Raw genomic sequence first — 22,312 nt, 5'->3', positions numbered from 1 at the left:
CTATGTATGTTGTGTGGTTTGAAAGACTTTTTCAATTATGCAACAAGATGAAGTCTGAACTGATGAATTTTGTGGGTGTGTACCAGGAAGCGTGTAAGAATCACTGGGAACCAGTTTGTCTTGAAGGACCATCCATTACACGAACCAACACCCACCTCAGTTATGCCACTGTGTTCAAGGTGTGACCTGCTCTTCTTTAAAACCACACAGACTTGCTCTTCATTTGTTCTGTTTTGATTTTCTTGTCTTTGAGCATGTCTTGTGTTTGTGGGAGGTTGTACCCTCTATTTATTTATCAGGTTTGTCTGGATGTTTCCACTCACACTCTTCTACACAGTGACTACAAGTGATTCTGCACATGTTTATCTCCGAGGGTTGACTGTGCCATAGAAGGTCTGCTGGGATTACTGCTGTTGATGTTTTGATTTCACTCATAAATTTAGAGGAAATCAGATATCTTGATATTTCCCTGACCAGCAATCATACATCTTACAAATAGTGAGATTTACATTCACTGTCGCTTTGTGGTAAATTGATAAATTAATTTTGTTACCAAAATTTTTGTTAATGGAAGAAAGAAGACATAGTGGCTTATCTGAAAACCATAACTGAAGATTGTGTCTGTTTTTCAATTCAGGTCCTTCAGTCTTGTTTATTTTTGCACAAGCATGCTGGATAATAAGCCTCTGTTCATCTACCATTTCAACTCAAAAGATTTTCTTTAACATACAATAAAACATCCTCTCACAATTCTGAGATGGCTTGTCTTGTAGTATGTTTGTACCTATTCTTTGTAATCTGATTTCCTGCAAGCCAGTGTGAAAATAAAGTTGCTGTAGTAAGCACATATTTACGACTCATGCAAATTGAAAGGACTTAAGGACTGCAGGGTCAGGGGTCTCAGTTTTCTGTTCTGTGAGTGAATACACACTTCTGGTTTTTTCACAAATAGTGTACTTCACCCTGCCAACACACATAAAAAGCCACAGCACCTCTGTCCTCACCAGGTCTTGCCAGGACAGCAGAGATATGACTTTAACAATGAGGGTTTGCTGTGTGCATAAGTGTATCAGTTATACTTCAGTGCAAAATGATTACTCTTATCACACAGAGATTAAAGATGCACTTGCTAGAGTGCCTAATGGAGGTTTTGGCCTCTCATCTTTCACTGTCTCTTCAGCTTTTTCTCTCTGCATGCTCTTGTAGACTGGAAAGAAAATGTCAAAGAAAAATACCTAAACAACAAGTTGTATTCAGAGAATTTACCACATGTATTCTGCTTTAAAAAACAAATCCTAGTCCACCTGTACTCCACTCAGGGATCAGGTATCTTAGACTGGAAAATCTTAAAATAGCAAACTTTTGGCCGCTTCTGCAGTTTTGCAAATTACAGTTTGATGTCTGACTGAAAATTCTGAACCCACTGTCTGAGCTGATAATCCTTTCTGACCATCGTTGAGTAGCATCTAGTCCCATTGTTTAAAAAGATTACAAAATGAATCTACATCACTGTCATGAGAAGGATTCTGACAGTGACTGACACTCAGTGGGCTGTACTCGTCATTTAGTCGGCTCTGAAGTTTGCTTAAAGCATTTGTTAGAATTTGAGTAAAACATAAACTTTATTTTTTGTCTCATTCTTTTCTTCTTTTCTGACACTGTGCATACTGCTTTATAAGTTCCAAGCTTTCTGATGAGTGAAAATGTTAAAAAAAAATATACATATATTTGTGGTGCCTTTTTTAATTGCCTTTGTATGTATTGGACTTTGTTTTTTTGTTGTTGTTTTTTACTTCTTTCTTGTGTCAGTCTGCCAACATGATTCTTAAATGCTGTCATACTGCTGTTGGTTGACCTTTGAACCTTTGTCTTCTCAGGTGCTGAACCCTGCCTCCTCAGACACAGTGACTTCAAAAGGATAGACTGGCTGATAGACACTGAGAGAAGAGGCAAGCAGATAAACAGATAGGGGGAAAGGAGGTGAGTGAAACAAATAACGGGATCCTTTCTTATCTGTCTGTCTAAAGTGTACCTGTGTGCACCATATCTCGGACTCTGTCTTGCTTTTCCTGCACATGAAGGCCTTCTATATAGGCTTGGTGGCTGATTGCCTTTAGAGCAGCTCTAGTTGCTCTTGCAGAAAACAAGAACAGCTCTGTAGCAGAGAGGCTGGTTGTCACCCCTGCTGAGCCAGATACTGAGAGCCCTATTTTGGTAGCTGCACAACAACCAGCAACAAGCAGTGCATCAACCATTTGGTTTATTCCCAAAGCTGAAATCGTCATATTGCCCTGGGTAATGTTATCTGTCAGCTATTTTGAAGACATTTACATTTTACATTATTTATTTACATAAAACTATCTTGGAAATCATGTGATACAACTAAGGTTCTTTATTGGAGATATGTTTTTTTTTTTTTTTTTTCCTAGAATTCGCTTGTTTATGAGGTTCTTTGAATGTTTCAGACTGCAAAAGTATTCTGTTTTTTGTAAAATAATCATTTGTATGAAAATATATCGCAGCAAATCACATCTTAGCAGTTTTATGCGGTAGCTACTTCTCTCCTGCAGCACACAGATGTTTTTGCTGAAATTTCCTCAGTTGTATATCCTCATTTATTGTGTATAAACAGTGAATTCTATCACAAACTCTAGCAGATCAACCAGCAGTAATGCATGTAGTTGTCAGAGTCAGTATGCCATTAGTATGTAGTTATCATATTTTGAACATAGGTCAAGTTTACTTCTTGTACAAAGTTGTAAGCAATGTGTAATTCAATGCTATGCAACCAGTAGAAAAAAATACTGCAGTGAAAGTGGGGACATTGATAAAACACTCTACAGAGATTTATTATATTTGAATGTGATTATCACAGAATATTGCTCAAAAAATTGCGGTATCAGTTTATTAATTCTGTATCCACCTCAACACAGCAGGCTCTGCAGTGATTGGCTGACAGTATATGTATTAATCACCACACTCTCTGATCTATATTCCACCTCTCCCAGTTTATGTGCACCTTGTGCAGCTCCATAGTGGTGAACCAAAATAGCAGCTGGACCCACACAGTCAGTGTGCACAAGACCTACCACTTTGCACAGCCAACTTTGCAATCAAAATAGCACTGAGTGTATTTCTCTTGCATTTTTGTTTTCCCATGTTTTACATTTTCAGTTCAGTAAGTTATTATTTTCATTCATTTGGTGGTGCAGTTAAATGCAAAGTTTTTGGTATGTAATTTAACTTCGTTGTGGTTGGAACTTTCCTATACTTGGATCTATTTTTTTTTGGGGGGGGGGGGGGGGTGTCATCATAAAACTGAGATTGAGATGTTTTCAGACGTGATCTACTATTATGAGTGCATGAAGTTAGCTTAACTACTGAAAAAAAAAATACAAGTATAAACTAATTGAAGAGATATGATATAACATGCAGAGACATCACACATTTTGATCTGCTATAGCCCTCACCTGTGTCTGGTTACTTGTATGTGTCTGTCTTCCAACCTGCACCACCAGTGTTTCTGTTCAATTAAGCACATACAGTCTGTTTGGCTGTGGTTGTGCCTTGGGTTTTGGTTTATTGCTGTTCACTGAGGACACTCTAAGGTTAAACACATGTTTTGATCACATTTGGTTAGCAGCTGCGGTCCTGGTGGTTGCTGAGTTCACTTGCTGCTTTGGTAATCTTCCTACTTATGTATGTAAAGTAGCTTTTATGCAATTCACCCAGCGGCCTTACCCACTATCATCTCTGTGGGAGTGTTTTGGGGTCTGTGTGTGCGTGTTCATGTGTAAATAATTGATTGCTGTAGAGGTTTGTGTGGATCACTGGTGAGACTGAATTGGCCACAAAAACCTGCTTTACGTCTCACAGTTTGGGTAAAATAACTGTTCCGTGTATGCTGCTGCTCTGTGGGGTCTGTGTGTTGTCCTTACTGGCATTTGATTTTAGTCTGTGTTATTTAAGCGTGTTAGAGCTGCTGAAAGGACTAGACATGTAATCAAGTCCCATGCTAAATACAACAAAGTTTTCTATCATGTAAAAGCTTGAAGCAAAAAAAAATTGTCTTAAAAAAATATTGTGGAAAAACTAAAAAATCTCTGGTTTCAGGTAGGTTCCATAGACTAGTAACTTCACCTGCATGTCTTTCCAGGACAGCATTTTTAGTATCGGTGGTGCCAGTATTTTCAGTTTCACATTCACTGAAACTGACCCATGCACTTGTTTATACACATGAGCTGTTCAGATAATCCAAGGAGTGTGTCCTCATACTTATCCTTCCTTTCAGCCCCTTCTCTCCTGTTTTTTTTTTTCTTGCTTTCAATGTGTTTTCTTTGCTTAGTTCTTTATCCTCTTTCTAGCCTTCCGTCACTGGCTGCTTTTAATTCTTTTAGTCATACTTAGCTTCCTCTTCGTGTATCTTTTCTTCTCTCCTTCTTGCCCCTTAGCCGCAGTGTCCTTGAGAAAGCAGTGACTTTGACAGTGAGCACAGCAGAGCGCATCACTCTCTCTCTCTTTTCTCATTGACACGTACATACCTCCTCACACATACACACAACCACGTACACACATCGGTCCATGGCGCTACTGTCAACCAGAAGCAGCCCTTACAAGTCTCTTTCCTTTAGCCTCAATAAATAATTCATTCTGCAAAAAACAGTGCCTGTGTTTTTTCATGCAAATGTTGACAAACCTATTGCAGAGAGAATGTGAGAGTTGTTTTCTGTACTGAACAGAATTTTACCCCCAAGTTTCAGCAACATAAACTAAACCTTCACTAATTTGCTATAAGAAACAAAATACCTCAAGGACATTTTGAGAATTAACTAATAAATGAACCAAGGAGCTCAGTTAGATGCTTGTGGGTGCTTAAGGTATCATGTAAATTAAATTACTTGAAGAAGTAGGATTCATAGTCCATACTCTTCACTCAATGTTTGTTACTGAATGTGGACAAATTGCCCTCAGGTGATACTGTAGTTAGTCTGCTCATCACGGAAACACTATCCTTCTGTGCCCTCCCTCTCATTAAAGGTGCCCTCCACTAATCTTGGATCATGACAGCCCATTGTCACAGTTTTCCGTTGCTTTTGAAATATAGATGGAGTCTGATTGTTTGCTTGTAAGATGAGATCCTATAGTCTCTTGATGCTGTTTGTTCTCATTGGTTTCTGTTTTCCATTGGTGTTCATAGAGTATTGGGTCATCCGTTTTCCTGTGGCAGTACCTGTTAGAGATCAAGTACCATGTGGTTAGCTGCCTGCCAGCTATATATGGCAGATGCTTTTTTTGTAATCGCATCCTGGATGTCAGATTGATATCACTGACACCCTGATATGCAATACACTTATGTGGCAAAACGTTTTCCTTTGCAATTTCTATGTTGTTTAATCTTTTAAAACTTTCTACATTTTTCCATCTCTATTATCGCCATGCTTCACTCCAGTATCTTCACTGCAATATCTCACTGTGGCGCGTTAGCAGCATCTCTCTTTAGAGCTGTGTGCGCATCTCTCTCACTCTTCCTTCTGTTTGTCCCACGTTCGGCTGAAAATGCTTCCGTAGCCATGGTGACCAATCCCAAGGGAAAAAGTTGAGGCAGAATCTCTTTCTCTCGCTCTTTTCCCTCCTTTGTTTCATGCCTTGTTGCAACTGAATGCTTTTCGTACACACAAATACAAACATACTCTACACACCCAGTAGCACCAGGAGCCTGTGTTGGTTCTTTAGGCCCACTGTTAAATTAAGTGCTCGAATTTATAAAAAAAAAAAAAAGACGCAATTTTGCTGAGAAATAGACAGCCTTCTTTCTTGTTTCTTTCTGACACTTTTTGCTGTGACAGTCGTGCAAAAGATTCTCACAAAAAAGATGGAGGAAGAGGTGTGGAGGTAGAATCAAGAATCTTCAAAACTTCACACTCATTTCTGCCCTTCTCTTCAGTACATAACCCCTTTTTTGCTTATTTCAACACCTTTTTCCTCTATTATCTCCTCGCTTATAACCGCCCTTCTCCTGGGGCCTCCGCCTTTTCCCGAGTCAGAGAGACAGACAGGAAGGAAGTGTGTAATGAAACAGCCATATCGAGAACACTGCCCAAATTGACCTGGAATGAATGGAGTCACTGATCAGCTTCTGCTAAAGCGCTGTAGAAGAAGGAGGGGGCTGGGGGAGAAAATGTAGCTGGCTAATGTAGCTCACAGTTTATGAGCACTAGTATCAGACAGATCAAATTAGGCAACACAAAATATTGTTTGCTCCTGTGTGTCCTGTTAATCAACATATAACTATTCTACTACATTTGAGCAGCTTATTATACACAAATAGCTTTTATCACTGTATTTTGTCTGAAATCGATATTTGGCAAAGGATATGAATTCAGTTATTGCAGCTGAAGAAGGAAGCAATCTGCATTCAGGAGATTTTCTCTGCTGTTTGAACAGCAAACAGGGAGGCAGACGAGCAAGGCAACAACACAAGAGAGTGAAAATTACAAAAACACTCACACCCAGGAAGAGACAGGCTGACAGGACACAATATTCCAAGTCGTTGAAGTTCTTCTGTGTTCATTAATACTGAAAATGTAAGAGTGTATTATTCTGAGAATAACCTGTAAGAAAACATCATTTGCTGTGTATTTGATTACATTATACATTTCACTAATCTGCTCATCTGCCACACTGTTGGTGTTATTAATGAAAATGGACGGAGAGAAAATGGGCATCACTAGGATAACAAACACTACTCTGTGTGTGTGTTTGCAAACAGCTTGTCAGTGTGTGTTATGTGTGAAGTAAAACCCCATTAGGGAATGAGTCCACATCTGGACAACTGTCCTCACGCTTTCACAACTTGAAACTTATATGTTTCAGAACTGATAGGTTGTGAACAAATTTTCAACAATTCTGACATAATTTCTCAAGTAGAGATCTATTTAATCCGACCTGTTACGCATATGTACCTCTGGTTGTGCCGCTGTAAAATATTGTTCGGTAAATCAGATAAAGTTTTCAGCATGTACAGAGAGTGGCTAAGTTGAAGTGTCTGGCAAAAAGGACTGAAGAATATGCCAAAAAAAAATCATATTGTGATAATTTTCACAGATATTTCAATTACATCATCAGTCACAGTGTTAGTGGAGGCTGAACTTGTTCTATGTCTTTTTTACTGAAGACCTATGAAAAGGATAATTTGTTTTTTTCAGGTCTGCACCAAGCAAGCATGGTCTTATGTTAGGAGAATATGTTTTGTAGTCCGGGGGATTCCTGTATTACCACAGTGAATGCTGTATAACAACATGTTTTAACACCTTTTCCCTTTCTAAATATGCAGCTTCTGAGATATGCATATTACCCTCTTGAGTGACAGCTTTTTATATATTTTGGTTGGATCCAAAGTTGTTTGTAGAAGTCATTAATATAACTCAATAACTCAAAAATTCTACTAAAATTAACTAACCAGGAAAAACATAGTGGACCTCTGAAAATGTGATTCTCACTATTTTAGTATTTGATCTTCTTCCTGTGTATGTATTACCATATTTTATACAAGTACACACATCATCAGCCCTCTTTAACCACTATTCTGGTTGATTCTTTTATTTTCCATACAAATGTAGATTGTAGTTATCATTTCATCTCATATTTTAAAGGTCCTTTGAGGAGTATCCATCTGAAGTGAATTGCAACGACATCTTCAGCCGGAATTGGTGTTTTTCCAGGACAAAGACTCCCATGAGCACTAGCAACTACTGTCATAAGGGCATAACTCTGGCCAAGGCGTGCATTTGTTTTGAAGTTAATGAATGAAGAGCGGATCTTCTTTACAACTCTGCATTTATTTTTTCAAGACAACTTGCAGGATGCAAAGTGACGTTTGAAACGAAACAACATGCAAACTTCATAAAGTCCGGTTTTAGCGTAGTTTAGTAACTGGAATGACACCAAAAATTAAACTTAACTTTGGATGTCCGACTCCTGCTTCTGTGCCTCTCTTTTACTCCAGAGCTTACACGAAATTTTCACAACTTCTAACTTTTATCCATTGGGCCCCATGAATTTGTCATGTTTACCCCACCTTTATGGTGCCCCAGAGTTTAGTGTCCAGAAGGTGAGCAGACTATCTCTTTAGTGTTACTCACAGACCGGTGTTCAAAAATGTGTCCCAATAATATAAATTTGCACTAGCTTTTCCACAAAGTATTCAACCATTTTCAGAAATGACTTCAGTCATTCAACATCTTCAGCATTTTGTATTAGCAGTTCAGCGCTAGCTATTTCAGCCTTCTGCATTCACAGCGCAAATACTTCAGAGACTGGTATTCTACTTTTATAATTGTCTTGTTACCGAAGGGCAGTTTAAGTATCCAGGCCCTGGCATGAACATTAAACTCCATACATAACCATTTTAATCTCGCCTTATGAAGCCCTTAATTTGTGTCTGAAACAATGCCCCAAATAAAACATTACCGACATCACAGAGCTAGCCCTGTGGCTAACGCAGAAGCGTTTACTAAGTGTTTGACTGAGCTACCAACAGCCGCTATAGTCAAATACAATGTTCCAATGCATACGTAGAAAGAACAGAAGTATTCTGTACCTGTGGAGAAGGAAGAGGGACAACTTTGGATCTGTTTTCATTCCTTTAACTCCCTTAGTTCTATCCATTGGTTCAATGCAGAGGTTTACCGGTGTTTTAGTCTGTGCTGTATCACTCTCCCGTTTAGTTTTCTTTTTCTTTCTGCCAGTCCAGCTCCAGTTCCAGTGTCCACCATTGCAACAAAATAAATCCAAGAAATCCCTTTCTTTGGGAAAAAGGACAGATCTTACTCCTCACTCATTTATCTTACTTCTCACTGCTAAATGACAACACCACGGTCGGTGTGGTGTCGTCATCAATACATAAATCTGCCGTAAATCAGTCCAGTGTTCTCTGCCCTGACCAGGGAAGCAGGAAATAACATTTAGAAATAACCTATTTTGGTGCTGATATTCTCATTTTAAATTGCAGACTATGATCAGGCATATATATAAAAATGAGACTTTTTCAAGATCACATAGAAAGTCCTCACAGGACCTTTAAAGATCTAGTTATAGATTTAACATCTTTCAGTAACCGAAAAGTTTTTGAGACAAACATTACTAAGCCGCTGTGTTTGTGGAGTGTATTTTTGATGTTTCAATTTAAATGTTTTAGTAGGGTAAAAAAAATTCTTCACTTGCATTTTACTACTGGGCTTAATATGTGTTAATAACAAGTCACAAATTCACAAACCTGCTCAGACACATACACAGAGGGTTGGGAGTGTGACAACTTTGTGTGTTTGCAAACAGGAGCTTAGCAGTGAAGAGCCTTTCAAGTAGGATTAAGCTGGTAAGTATCAATGGAAAAGACAAGCAGGCCAAAGACCACTGGGATATCACTTACTGCCACAATCAGTGTCAGTATGTCTGTGTGTACTGAGTATGTAGTATGTAAAATAGCGATTAGAATGAGTGCAGCAGATTATTTATGGGAAAAAACAGAGGAGGAGATCAGCAGGGGTTAGCCTGTGTCCACACATGATCACTGAGAGCACATTCACAAGTCTCCTCACACACTATGGACTGTGGAGCCTCGGCAGAGCCCTGGCACGACCATCTGTTCTTGCTGAATTCAGCACAGCAGGAGCCCACCAGTGCACGCACACAAACACACACAGAGCATGCTTCGGTTAGTGATCTATTTATTCCCCACACTGACGCAGGACAGTACTCAACTGTGTGTTGATGGTAGTTAGTTTTTTGCTTTAAAAGTAACATAATTCATACAGATAGATTTCAACTTCACTGTAGATAACTATTACTAAGCTGAATGTATTCCTTTAGTTAGTTGGACACACATGCACGCGCTTGAATCTCAAATACATTCATCTATCCTTGTTAGCCTGTGACCCCAAGGCTCTCAGTCTGACCCACCGTCAGCAGGATCTGCAGCTTGCTCCATTTTAATAATCGACCAAAGGGAGTTACACTCCCCTGTCAATGTTATCTACTTCCCTCCCAGAAGCAACATCAGCGTTTCCTGTGCTTTCTGCCATCTCATCAATAAAGCATGCTCTGACCTCTCTGAGCATGCACCTAGACCCAGACAAGACCAAACTACAATATAGTAATATCATCAAAATCGTGCATGGTAACAAAATATTACATTTCAAGACTAGCAATGATATATATTATCACTTAGACCTAAAGCTAAACAGTAGCAAAGATATATTGTCCAGCTTTTATATTTTGTGTATAGTTGGAAAGCATATTAAGCAGACATTTTTATTTAATCATTATAAACATATTATATTTGCACTGTTTTTGTGTAATTGTAAAAAAGATTAAAACCTAATCAGAATCACAAGAAATCGACAAAAACAAAACTGAGGATTACTATAGTGATGGGTGATAAAATGATCTTCTTAATTTTGATATAATTTTAAATTCGGTAATTATTGTTATTTTTCATTGCTTTTAGGTCTTATTTTGTTTACTTTAGCTACAACACATACCTACAGTCTAACTGAATGTGTTGTTCATTATTCATGTTTATTACTCAACTGTCAGGTTTCTCTGCTATTAGTATTACTGATATGAACATAAAACTTTTTTTTTTTTCTTTAATTTTACCATAATACAGATGCAGTTGAATGTAATATCACCAAATGAATAACAAGGAATTGTAGCGGCCAAACGTATTAGAAGTAAGAGCACTAAGATAAATTGGAATAGACCAGGTGCAGAAGTTGAGATCAGTAGGGAAATCAGGAGTCTGAGTAGTCATTGGAAGAAGTAATTGCTTTGTGTATGTGTTTGTGTGGACAGTGAAGCAAGTGTGTCTGCATTGTGAAACCTTGGGGAGTTTTATTCACATTACAGATCTATTTAACTACTGTATGGGACATTTTTCTTGATATTCTTGGTTGAACACATTGCTTTCCATTATATTGAAAACTTACACTCACACAGTTTCTGACTCCAATAAAAACCAGCAGGGCTCCTTGTTTTGAGGAGGACTGGCACAGGGAGGCATGGTTTTAAATTAAATGTATTGGATTTTTATTCATGGAACAATCCCTGACAGTGTTTCAGGTCACAATTGGCAATTGTCCTGACTGTTGGTAGACTTGCTAATTATTCTGTGAGAAGTACCCTCCATTGACAGTGCATTATGTAGAAAAGAATGGACTAGGAAACTCAGCTGAGAAATATATATAAATATTTAGAGAGACAAAGAAGTGGAGAGACTGACAGAGTTGGTAAAAGCTGTAACAAAATAATAAAAATGTTATGTTTTGCCTTTGAGAAAGACAGATACTCTGGAGGAAAATTAGGAAAGACGACCACATCTGTACAATTACGCGCATACACCTGACACCATTTCCCTAGTGTCCCTTCTTGTAATATCCTTTGAGCATGTGTTGAGCCTGCTGCATAGTCCTGCATTAATGAGACATAATGCAGACAATATCTTAAGTAAGCCGTTACCCTCTGATCATGTCTCTACAATAAAGGCTGCATGCTAACAAGAGTTGTAAAAATGGACATGTAGGTCCAGTCTCAACAGCTGTAAGACAGTTTTCTGTTTTAAAGGGAATGACAGTTACTTGAAAATGTAACACTGATACCATAGCTTTTTTTCCTTAATATTTTGATTGTTGCATACACCAAGGATCCTTTGGTGGCATGTGCTAAACAAAACCATCCTTCAGCTGATAAATGTGTGTGTTGACATGCTGCAATCCTTGGAGTTGACTAATCTCCACTTGTAAATTAAAGTTTTATGTGTGGGGGAAAAAGCTTCATATAAGTGATGAGAACTGAACCCTGTCTCCCAGGGGACAACCCTGCAACCTTATAACTCAAACCCAGACCAGCTGTTATAACGAATCCTTACATGAACTATATTACCTCTGTAGCTGAATAGTCAAATAGCATTTGGCCTCATATTTCATTGAACTATAGTTCCTCCTTAAATACAAATATGTCCTAGCTATCTAGCAGGGAGAAAAGTAAGTTTTAGTCAGTAAACATCAGGTCCAAATGTCTGACTTGATAGCCATGCTAGCACTAGTAAAGCCTGCACAGCATTTTAACATGAGGTTCTACAGGGCTGAAATCTCTTTTCAAGCCTGCCTCTAGTGGACATTAAAGTTACTGCAAACTTCCACATTGGCTTCACTTTTCAGCCTTGGTGGTTGTGGTTAAGCTTAATGTTATGCACAAACAGTTTTTCTTTTCCAACTAATTTTTAAGTGGGAGCGGCACCCCAGTGCCCAGTGTGGACCAGCTGCCACTGCAGGAATCAGCTCCACAATACTGAAAGGATTTCTTTCATATTAAGATGATTAGTTGAAACATTTGGGAAATGCCCATTTGCCACCTCTTTGTGATCTACTTCATCCTCACACTAAGCTACAGAATGTCTCCACTTTCAACAAAACACAGCATCTTCTTTTCACTGCAGGGCATACTTACCGACCTCCACAGGGGTGCAAGGGAACCTGCTACTCTTGTATCCTCTTTAGATCACAATAATTGTTCTCAGTATGGGTCTCAGCTCCCAAATGTTAAGATAATAGAGGAGACCTATTGGATGGGTTTTACAGAGAATGCCAAAGCCAGAAAAGTTTGCTTTCCAATAAAGGTTTTTTTTTTTCAAGTCACTTCTTTTGTTTAGTAATAATTTTTTATCCTGAGGAATACCAACCAATTTGTACACCCCGGTTACTGTTATCCTGTAATTTGATCTTAATTACGGCTAAATTATTATTAGGATGGTAAGTGTTTTTATAGACTTAAGTTTAGTCACTACAGCTGATATACGACCTCACACTGACAATGAAAGAAAACATAACCCCCTGTTTACACTCAAGGTGTCCCTGCTGCCAACTATGCAACTTAATCAACCTGTCAAATACCACAATAATGATTGAAGAAGCATCAAATATTTATAAAGAAAAAAAAAAATCAAGTGATATAAAAATAGAAAGACTGCATAAGAAATTAGATATTGCTAAATTTGAGGAGAGACAGGATGTGAATAACAAAAGGGGAGGGGGAAATGCAGGGAGAAGACATGAATTTTCATGATTGTTGCTGTTTCTTTAATGCCTAGTTTTTTGTTATCAATAGGGGCATACTGCCTTTAACTTGCTGTAACTTTGCTTCCTCCTGTGTGGCTGAAGATGAAACACATTGTTCTTCCCCTCACTCTTCCTGTTATCTCTAGCTTCTAACTTCTCTTTTTTGATTGTGTCTGTCCCTCCCCTGCTGTCCTCTTAAGTAGAGAAATAGAAGAATAAACCAACATCTCAGTTAGCTAGCACTGTTTACACAACACACGGTTCTTAACAGCAGAGGTGTATAGGATCGTGAGTGTGCATTCATTCAGTCTATTGAGAAACACCTGGTCCTACGCATTTCATTATTTTTGCCTGTTGGTGTGTGTGTGTGCATGTTTGTCCAACTCATTACTGCACATATTTGTAGATGTTTTCCCAGATGCAAACATTGTGGCATCAGTAACCCAGGAGCAAGCCACATACAAGTCAGTTTAATATAACACAGGCTATTTACACACTCAGGTTTTTAATGAATGTTTAAACATGATCACTCAAATAGCGTTGGTGAGCAAAACATACAGGAGACCAAAAATACTCACACCCAAGAATAGTCATGGGAGAGAAAAATCAACACTCATACTTGAAAATAACTTCAAAATAGCACAGACTTGCTGGAAGTGTCATCCAAATATTCAGCTCCTCATATTTTAGCAAAGATTAGTGTCACAGTAGGTCTGCTTCATTGGAGTGCATGGAGATATCCTCATGAACGATTATGACATGACAGCAGAGCAAGAGCTGGGACTTAAGCACAAAGCTGAAAGTACATGATAAACTGTATACTTCAGACCACTGGAAGAACTCTCGACATCTGACTTTTGAGATCTTTTACTCTTTCAGTGGCTCGTAACATCATTTTATCTCTCTGAAAATACTTGTGTGAATAGAAAGACAAAATAATGTGGTTTAAGTAGGGATGGGAATCAAGAACTGTTTCTTTTTGAGAACCGGTTCCCAGTAGCTCAATTCCTTGGAATCGTTTGCCTGCCTGCTTAACGATTCTTCTTATCGATTCCACCTTTGTTGCCCATGCATGATGATGTCACATGTATACTCTGTTGTTTTGGTTTAGAACGTAGCCAACATGGCGTTGAGGCAGAAACGTTCCAAAGTATGGCTATATTTCATGCAAAAAGATGATACCAGGGCCACTTGTAACACTTGCAGAGCTTCCATTTCTTCAAAGGGGGGAAACCTCTCTAATATGCTCAAACATCTGTCCACACAATATGCACGTTATTTGCAGGAATGCCACGTGTTTGATATGCTACTTAGTGACGCTTGTGAATCTAGCAGCAGAGTAAACACCAGGGCGTCATCTGGGCCTGGTTCAAGGGGGGGCAGCAAACGTCATGCCCCCTCAAATAAAAGTTTCCAAAGGTAGAGAAAAGGAAAATTAGGTGCACAACAGCAGGAGACATAGAGGAATAAGTAAAGCATCTTAAGTTTCACTTTCACTTTGTATGGTTGTATGGGGTAGAAACACCCCCACCCCCAAAACCAGACCTGGCGCCATCTGTTATTATTATTTGTACATACTGTATAAGTTATATTTTCTGTGCAGAGATGAAAATATAAAAGACAGTTAATGCGAACAAATCCGTTTGTACTCTTTTATTCCCTCACCCAATGACAATCGATAAAAGGAGAAATCAGATCGATAAGTAAAATCGATAATGGAATCTGAATCGTTAGATTCTTATCAATTCTCGTCCCTAGGTTTAACTGTAGACATTAAAGCTAGAAGTTGAGCTTTGCACTACTGTGCTTCAGAGTCCCTCAAGTCCAATTATGGTTTGTACAGGTTGGCTAAAAGCTGAATATATGTTATTTTAAGTCAGTGACCTTTAGAATTGCTCAGTAGTGAGTACATATTCACTAAACTGATTTTAGATCACTGCAGTGCCTGCATTTGGGTTTCCTCAGACAAACTACAGCATAAGAAATAAAGCTGTAACACGCAAGGATTAGGTCAGATTTCTACACTGATACATACATATAGGCCTACTGTATATTATATCAGTGCTGTGCTTTGGTTTGAGAGGGTATCTTACCAGAATTTCCAAATTATGACAAGAAGCTTCTCCTGCTTATAACCACAGTGTATTATTATTATTGCAGATATTTTGTTTATTGTAGATGATTTGTTCAAAATAGAAATAGCCTAAAATAGAAATAGTAGTCATCAGTTAATCAGAAACTGATGTGTGCTATGATTCAGTATTTTATCAGCCTTATCAGATTTTGTTGTGGCTATAAAGTTTGATTTCTGCTCCAGGTATCCTGGCACGTAACCAGCCATTAATCAGAGGTCCTTCCACTGGCGAAATAATTTTGGAGGCGCTCATTCTAGCTTGCAGATGAAGTAGCAGTTTAATTCCATCTGTGTTACATTCACTAAAAATTACTGTCTACAGTATTTCATGAAGTTTAAAGGAAGAATGATCTAAATTTCTGATAATCTGATTGTAATACTGAACAAAATTCCGATTTCTAAAATAGAATATGTAATGAAAATATTCTCCTGCAACACTAATTAGCACATACTTGGCTTTTGTCAATCCTCTGTCTCCTCCAGTGCTCATCTTATTTGACGGTTATCAGAAGAGAAAGGTGTAAATTGCTGCTCAGAGCCATTTCAGCATATTCTCAGCTCCACTATCTATCCCTTATCTTTCACTCAGCTCCCATCTCCTTGTTCCTTGTTTCCTTTCATCTCTGGAGGGAAAACGGGATGTAATCATCAAGTCCTGGTGTAGACAAAACACAGCAGTGTGTGTGTGTGTGTGTGTGTGTGTGTGTGTGTGTGTGTGTGCGTGTGTGTGTGCGCGTGCATGTGTGTGTGTTTTCTTATGCATGAACTTCTAGTGTCAGAAAGAAGTGCGGTATACATCCAATTTCAGGAAACTGGTATCTGTGCGCACATGCCTGTGTGTGTGCCATTTGCGAACGATTTGCATGTATGTGTGCACATGCAAATGTCCACAAGCCACCATGAGTGTTAATGAGGCAGTGCTTCTGCCAGTTTTCCCCCTTTCTCCTGTCCTTCTCTGGAGAAAAACACACAATCACACATTAATGACCCATCAGGAAAGTGTGAATAAGTGAGGAGAGTGAAATGGAGAATGGATACTGGTGGGATGGGTAGAAATTGCCCTGGCGGTTAGATGCAGGCATGAACAGTTGGCTTTAATAATTGGGTTTATCAACAAGCTGTAAAATATAGAATGTACAGGAATCACAAATATGGTTTGTTGTTTGTTCAGGTCTAAGTAACAGACAGAGGGGTTGGGTATTGTCCTGAAGGTCACGGTTTAAATTACACTTCAATTCAAACAGCATACAGCTTACTCCCCCCATCAGCAAGCAGTTGGAGTGCTGTCTGTAAGGTAACTGGCAAAACACCGTGCAGACTTCACTGCCAGGTATGTCGAGGAGGGAATTGTCAGTGCAGCAGGCCAGCAGCCAGTGGCTTATAGAGGGAGAGCTGGAGAGAAAATGAGACGGTCTTTGGTGGAGTCTGTTTGCCTGAAGGGGCCAGCTCAATATCTGGCAATGTTGTTTATCCGATTCCCCTCTGTCCCCATCCACCACTTTGTATTCTTACTATAGTTTCTCTGCTTACCTCTTTTGCCTGCTGTTCTCACCCTATTTGCTCGTGTTCATGTTCATTTCCACTTCTCTCAATTTTTTTCTGTCTCTCTCTAACTACTTACTGCATGTCCCCCCTCCCTCATTCCCTTGTTCCCATTTAGCTTTTCCTAAGAGGCTGTATCATGACCATAGTTTAATCCCTCAACGGGTCCAGTCCTTGAGAGACCAGCAGTCATGCGTGTTTATCTGTGCCCTGTGTCCCCAGGTAGCGTCCAGATAAAACCCTCCCTGTATGTAGTCTCCGGGTGATGAGATACTGTACACACTGTACACAAGTTGTTTATTTATCAAGCAGAGTATTCAGAACGAAAAGCGTAAATAGATGCGTTTTCATTTGACTGTTTTTATTGACGTTTTCCATTTATGCATAAAAACCCTGAAAGGGCAAGAATCTGAAAAACTCAAAATATGGCAAAAAAAATTATATGATTCAGAAATAAATGGTAAATGCAAGTAAGTGGAATGGAAACAGATTATGATTGTCTGCGTGTGTAGACCAATAAGGGGAATGAAATGCTCACTGAATTAATATAAGAAAAAAACCCTAAGTCACATTTTAGATTAAATAAGCAACATAATGGTCACTGTGACAAACCATGGAAGAATCTGAACACTGTATCCTTCAGGCCAGTGGTTAATTTTTTTTGGGAGGCTAAAGCTAGATTTAGGACTCTGTGACAAAAGCTCAGGTAGTATTTTACTGTATGAAAAACTGAGTTTTAAACCATGATGATGAAATGATGAAGATGAAGCAGTTCTGAGTATTCATATAAGACTGGTTGGAAATGTGTGTGGAAAAATTCACCTTTTAGTTTTGCCGATTTTCTGAAAATGTGGTTAAAATTTACAATGCATTTTGATGGAGATCCCCCAAGTTATTGTCTGGGAGGTTGTTGGTAAGAGGTAACAGTAGAGTCTAAGGAAAGGATTTTTATACGGTTTTTTGTGTATGTTTGGCCTAAAACTCTCTATAGTTGCATAGTTTATCCATTTTGCTGCATAAAATCAAATTATATAATGGATATATAAGTCAAAACAATACAGCTTTTAAATTCAATCTGAAAAAATAAATAAATTAAATAAATAAAAATTGCTTCCACTTTGCAGCTTTATATATGTCAATCCTTATTACTTCCCTTTTTATTTTTTCAGTTTTATTTTATTTTTTGGTCATTAAAGACAGGTCTGTTTTCACTATTATAAATATGGTCCCTTAGCCATCATTGGTTTATTTTTGCCGTCCATACCATTTTTGTTAATGAAAGAAACATTACTACATACTCTGCCACCTGCTTCACCAGGAAACCTCCTGGCAAACCACAGGGAAACCAATTTATACATCCTTCTGTGTATACACAGACATATGCAGCTCTATAAATGTCATTGCAATGGTTTGAGCTCTACCAGATGCATCTGTGTACTGTCAGAGGTGATACTGTTGACATTTCATGTTGTGAATAGAGGCGTTGTGTATCTTTTCACCTCATCTTGCCCCTCACTGATAAATCTAGCCTGTGTTTTTCATAGCAAGGTTACAGTTATAACTAACCTTCTAATTCACGTTTACAAATTACATGAATTTGTCATATTAGACTAATTGACTCACTGGCATTAAATTATTAAGTGTGAATTGCTCTTTGTGTATATGCAGAGGTGTTCAGTTTAACTTTACTATCACTCGTGTTTTTGTTCACCGAAAAGAATAAAAGCCAGGAATAGATAAAGTTAGTACCATTACTGTTCCACATGGTGTTGAAAGCTGCTCTCTGGAACACAGCGCTCCTCTACTCGCCAAGCACTAAACATTATAATTTTATGTCCATCTTTGACTTTTGTCAGTCCCGTTTCTCTTTCTCTCTCTTTTTTTTTTTTTTTTTAAACTTTTCTCTCCTCTAGTGCTCATCATGAAGTCAGTCAGGGGTGTTTTCATCACAGTATTTCATTAATTGTTTTAGTTTTTATTCTTTTAAACCATTATTTCTCACAATTTCATCAGAAAATGGATAGATGTGTTACTATGCATTCATAATTATTAGACAATCAGCAGTAATTTTCTATTTGAACATAGTACTTCATTTATTTTTGACTGCCCTTACTTTCTGTATAAGATGATGAAAAAACAGTGTTAATGCAGTGTGGCAGCTCATTTGAATGCAAGCGTATGTGTGTAAATGGAAGAGGGTGTGTTGGGCTCGTGTGTTACCCAGTGTATAAAAACAAGTGTATGTTTGTACTACATCCTCCTCCCCCGGACCCCTGCCAGGTCATGAAAAATGAATGAAGACCTGTGTGTGTGTGTGTGTTGGTGCACATGTCTTTCTGTACATGGGTTGATCAGCCATTCTGTCACATCTTTACTCAAGGACAGAGATGGTACCTCGCATCCCCTTATGTGTGTGTTCATTACAGGGGTGAGGTTTGGTAGAAATTTGACAGATGCCAGTTGAGTGTGATTAGGGATTACTAATTTGTATAATGATTCCGCTCTTCTCTTTTCTGATAATTTTCCTATATGTTCTTCTACTACCTTAGAAAATGTGTATTACTGTTTCACAAATCATGACTTTGCTGTAGTCTTAATACATAACATAAACTGTATATAACTAATGGATGGAGGAACCGTGATATCATTCATTGGTTTCTGAATTGCAGTTTTGAAGCCAGTAGTTTGCAATTTGGCTATAGTCAGGTTAGCTTTTTGGAGCCAGAAGTGAACATATTTGGATAAAAGGGGTGAAACTACAGCAGCCCCAAGGGGTCAGAAGTGAGCTAATGCTAGTTCACTGACTTAAAATGATTAACTTCAGCAAGCATTTTTGCAGTGAAGTTATTTTATGGTCTTGTTAGTGGAGCCTTTTAAGCGCCACTACCATCAAGCTCTCTGTCAGGAAATAATGTGTTTTTATTAATTACACTACTCCCACTCAGCAGGTAAAGTGAGCTGTCAGACTGACCTGTGTAGCCAGCCCTTTATTCAACCTAGAGATCTAATTAACAGAGGAAAGATGGAAAACCAGGACACTTATTAGAGGGTCACAGACAAACAAATGAAGCCAGAGTGACTCCTGGAAAAAAATAACTGAAATAAAGTCAGTCTAAGTCTGTTGGCCCCAGGGCTTTTTGGAATCAGCGTCCAGCAGCCATCAGTGGTATTAAACTTTAAGATACTCATGCATGTGCTTAATTTTGCAGCCAAACTTCTTACCTCTTGGTATAAATACAAAATGTTCCTTAGAAAATCTTAAATTGCTAAAACATTAGGCAGCTATTCTACTAATGGTGGCTTGGCAGTAAAAATCAAATTTCTCCTCCTTTGAGAAAATATCAGGTGCAGAATTCGTGGAGCAATATGTGCAAATACTAGAAGATTTAAAAGGGGGAGAAAAAGTCTGTCTCTTATCTTTCTTTCAGAAAATTATTTTGCTCTTTCTCTCTCCAAAAGGCAACTTCTTAAAAAGGTAAACCTAAAGTTGAATTGGAGTGCAAAGTTTCTTTCTGCCGTAATTAAATTTCACCTAGATTTAGAGTAAAGTTAAAATAAAGGGTTACATTCAGTATGTCTTCGCTTTGGGATAGAATGTAAGCTAATTTAATAATAATAAGTTAAAACATGATTTAATCAGGTTTTAAAGGTGAATAGTTTTTGGTGCAACCCTGCCTTGGTGTTTTTTATTTCTATATAGAAGCACCATTTTAATTTACCTTCGTCAACCTCTTCTTTCCTTGCTCTTTCTCATAGAAATACAGCCTCTTGTCAAGTGGTGGCGAAGGTGACAGAAGAGCACATGAGGAGAGGCGACAGTGTGATAGCAACATCCTGACCGGTAACGTTGCATCTGCACTCCATCACACGCCCAGCAACTCCAGAAGTGGGCGTCAGAAGGAAGGAAAAGTGCGACCACTCCTGCTGCAGGCATGGTAATAAAGTGGCTGCCACTGTGTGTGTTTGTGTGTGACCGTGACACTTGAACATTAGTGGATTGAGAGACACTCTGCAGACTGATGGGAGTAAGAGTTCAATCTGATTACTTTTTCTAAACATGACAACAGTATGTATGTGTCAACAAGTGATAGGCAGAGATATCTGATAAGAGCTCAGGCAGATAGGAGTGTATAGATGTCCGTTTTAGGGAGTAGATAGGAGACAAGAACCAGCCATGTTACTTTGTTATTAGGGAAATAAGAGAAGGAGAAGACAGAAGGATGAAAGACACATGAGGTTAAGGAAAGTAAAAAGAAACAGAAGACTGACCAAGGGGGGATGATGAGTCTGTTTAATGTTGGCTGTCCATTAGATACCAAGGATATTAGGGGGGATATGTCCCATTTCCTACAGCCCCATTATTTGCTTGCTTGCGTAGAGTAAGAGGACGTGACCAACACAACTCTCATATTAGGAATGTAACTATAGGTAGCAGGTGTTTACTTTAGCATTAAGGTTGGAAGGTAGCCTCACCACCTACAAAAACAAGACAATTAATGTATATTATAGAAATCTAGAAAACTGGAGTGATGAGAATAGTAATGATAATGGGGAAGGAGGAAAAAGGAGGGAGGAGGGGAGGGGAGGGGAGGGGAAGAGAGGGGAGAAAGGAGGAAGGAAAAGGGGAGAAAAGAAAAAAAAAGGCTGTCACAATTATTGTATTTGGTATTAATAATTTTGCTTTTTTTTTTTCCTTTTCTTTCTTTCTTTTTTCCCTTAATCTTCTTTCTATACTATTATTTAAAACCCCTTACTCATTTCTCGCTTTTATATACTCACCTCTTTTGGCCCTTGTACTTACTAGACTGTTAATTTTGTTTTCATACCCTCTTCTGTCTCCACCTGAATATGCCCAACCAGCACAAAATGATCATAAATAATCACACACACACACACACACACACACACACACACACACACGCACACACACACACACACACACACACACACAAACTCACCTGTAAATAGCCCTCTTTTTGCACCCATCTTTGTTTTGCTTAATGTCTATGAATTATTCTGTCTTGTCTGGTGTCTATGAACTTGTATGTCTTGAAGTCTATGAATTAGTATGCCAGATGTTTTGTCTTGTATTTTTTGTTAATCCTGTCACAATCTTTGTCTAGCACCAAAAATAAATAAATAAATAAAATAAAATAAAAAGTAAAGATTGGAAGGTGGAGATAAATAGTCTTACCATCTCCTGGTTAAACAAATTCTCCAGCCCTTCCAAAACTGACTATTTTAATTTAATTTATATTATATCAGTTTTTCAACAACTGCTGAAGTACCCCTGGTTGGAATTTGCTGGTCAAGGTGGGAGGAAAGATGATGGGATGAAAAAACAACTGTAGTATTGAGGAGGAGATTACAGCTAGAAACATCAAAGTAAGGACTGGAATGAGAGAGTGAGAAGTGTGAGAAATGAGACCATTAAAGCATAAATGATGGACAGAAAGATGAGAGATGAAAAGTGAGAGGGCTATAGAAGGTAAAAATGGAGTGAAAAAAGAAAAAGGAGTAGAGA

At 38.4% G+C, this 22,312-nt stretch overlaps 1 protein-coding gene across 4 annotated transcripts in view; it reads left to right on the top strand.

Moving 5' to 3' along the window:
* strbp (spermatid perinuclear RNA binding protein) overlaps window positions 1-22,312 on the top strand; it is a 92,434-nt gene that overhangs the window by 28,678 nt on the left and 41,444 nt on the right. For all 4 annotated transcript variants that reach the window (XM_030149103.1, XM_030149102.1, XM_030149104.1 and 1 more), the window contains exons 2-3: window positions 1,878-1,980; window positions 20,545-20,723. In XM_030149103.1, coding sequence (XP_030004963.1) covers window positions 20,721-20,723 — 3 coding nt within the window. In that variant the 5' untranslated portion in view covers window positions 1,878-1,980; window positions 20,545-20,720. The remainder of the gene's footprint in view (window positions 1-1,877; window positions 1,981-20,544; window positions 20,724-22,312) is intronic.

The sequence above is a fragment of the Sphaeramia orbicularis genome, chromosome 12 (assembly GCF_902148855.1).
Source record: "Sphaeramia orbicularis chromosome 12, fSphaOr1.1, whole genome shotgun sequence".
Taxonomy (NCBI): Eukaryota; Metazoa; Chordata; class Actinopteri; order Kurtiformes; family Apogonidae; genus Sphaeramia; species Sphaeramia orbicularis.
This window is presented reverse-complemented; position numbering and strand designations above follow the sequence as displayed.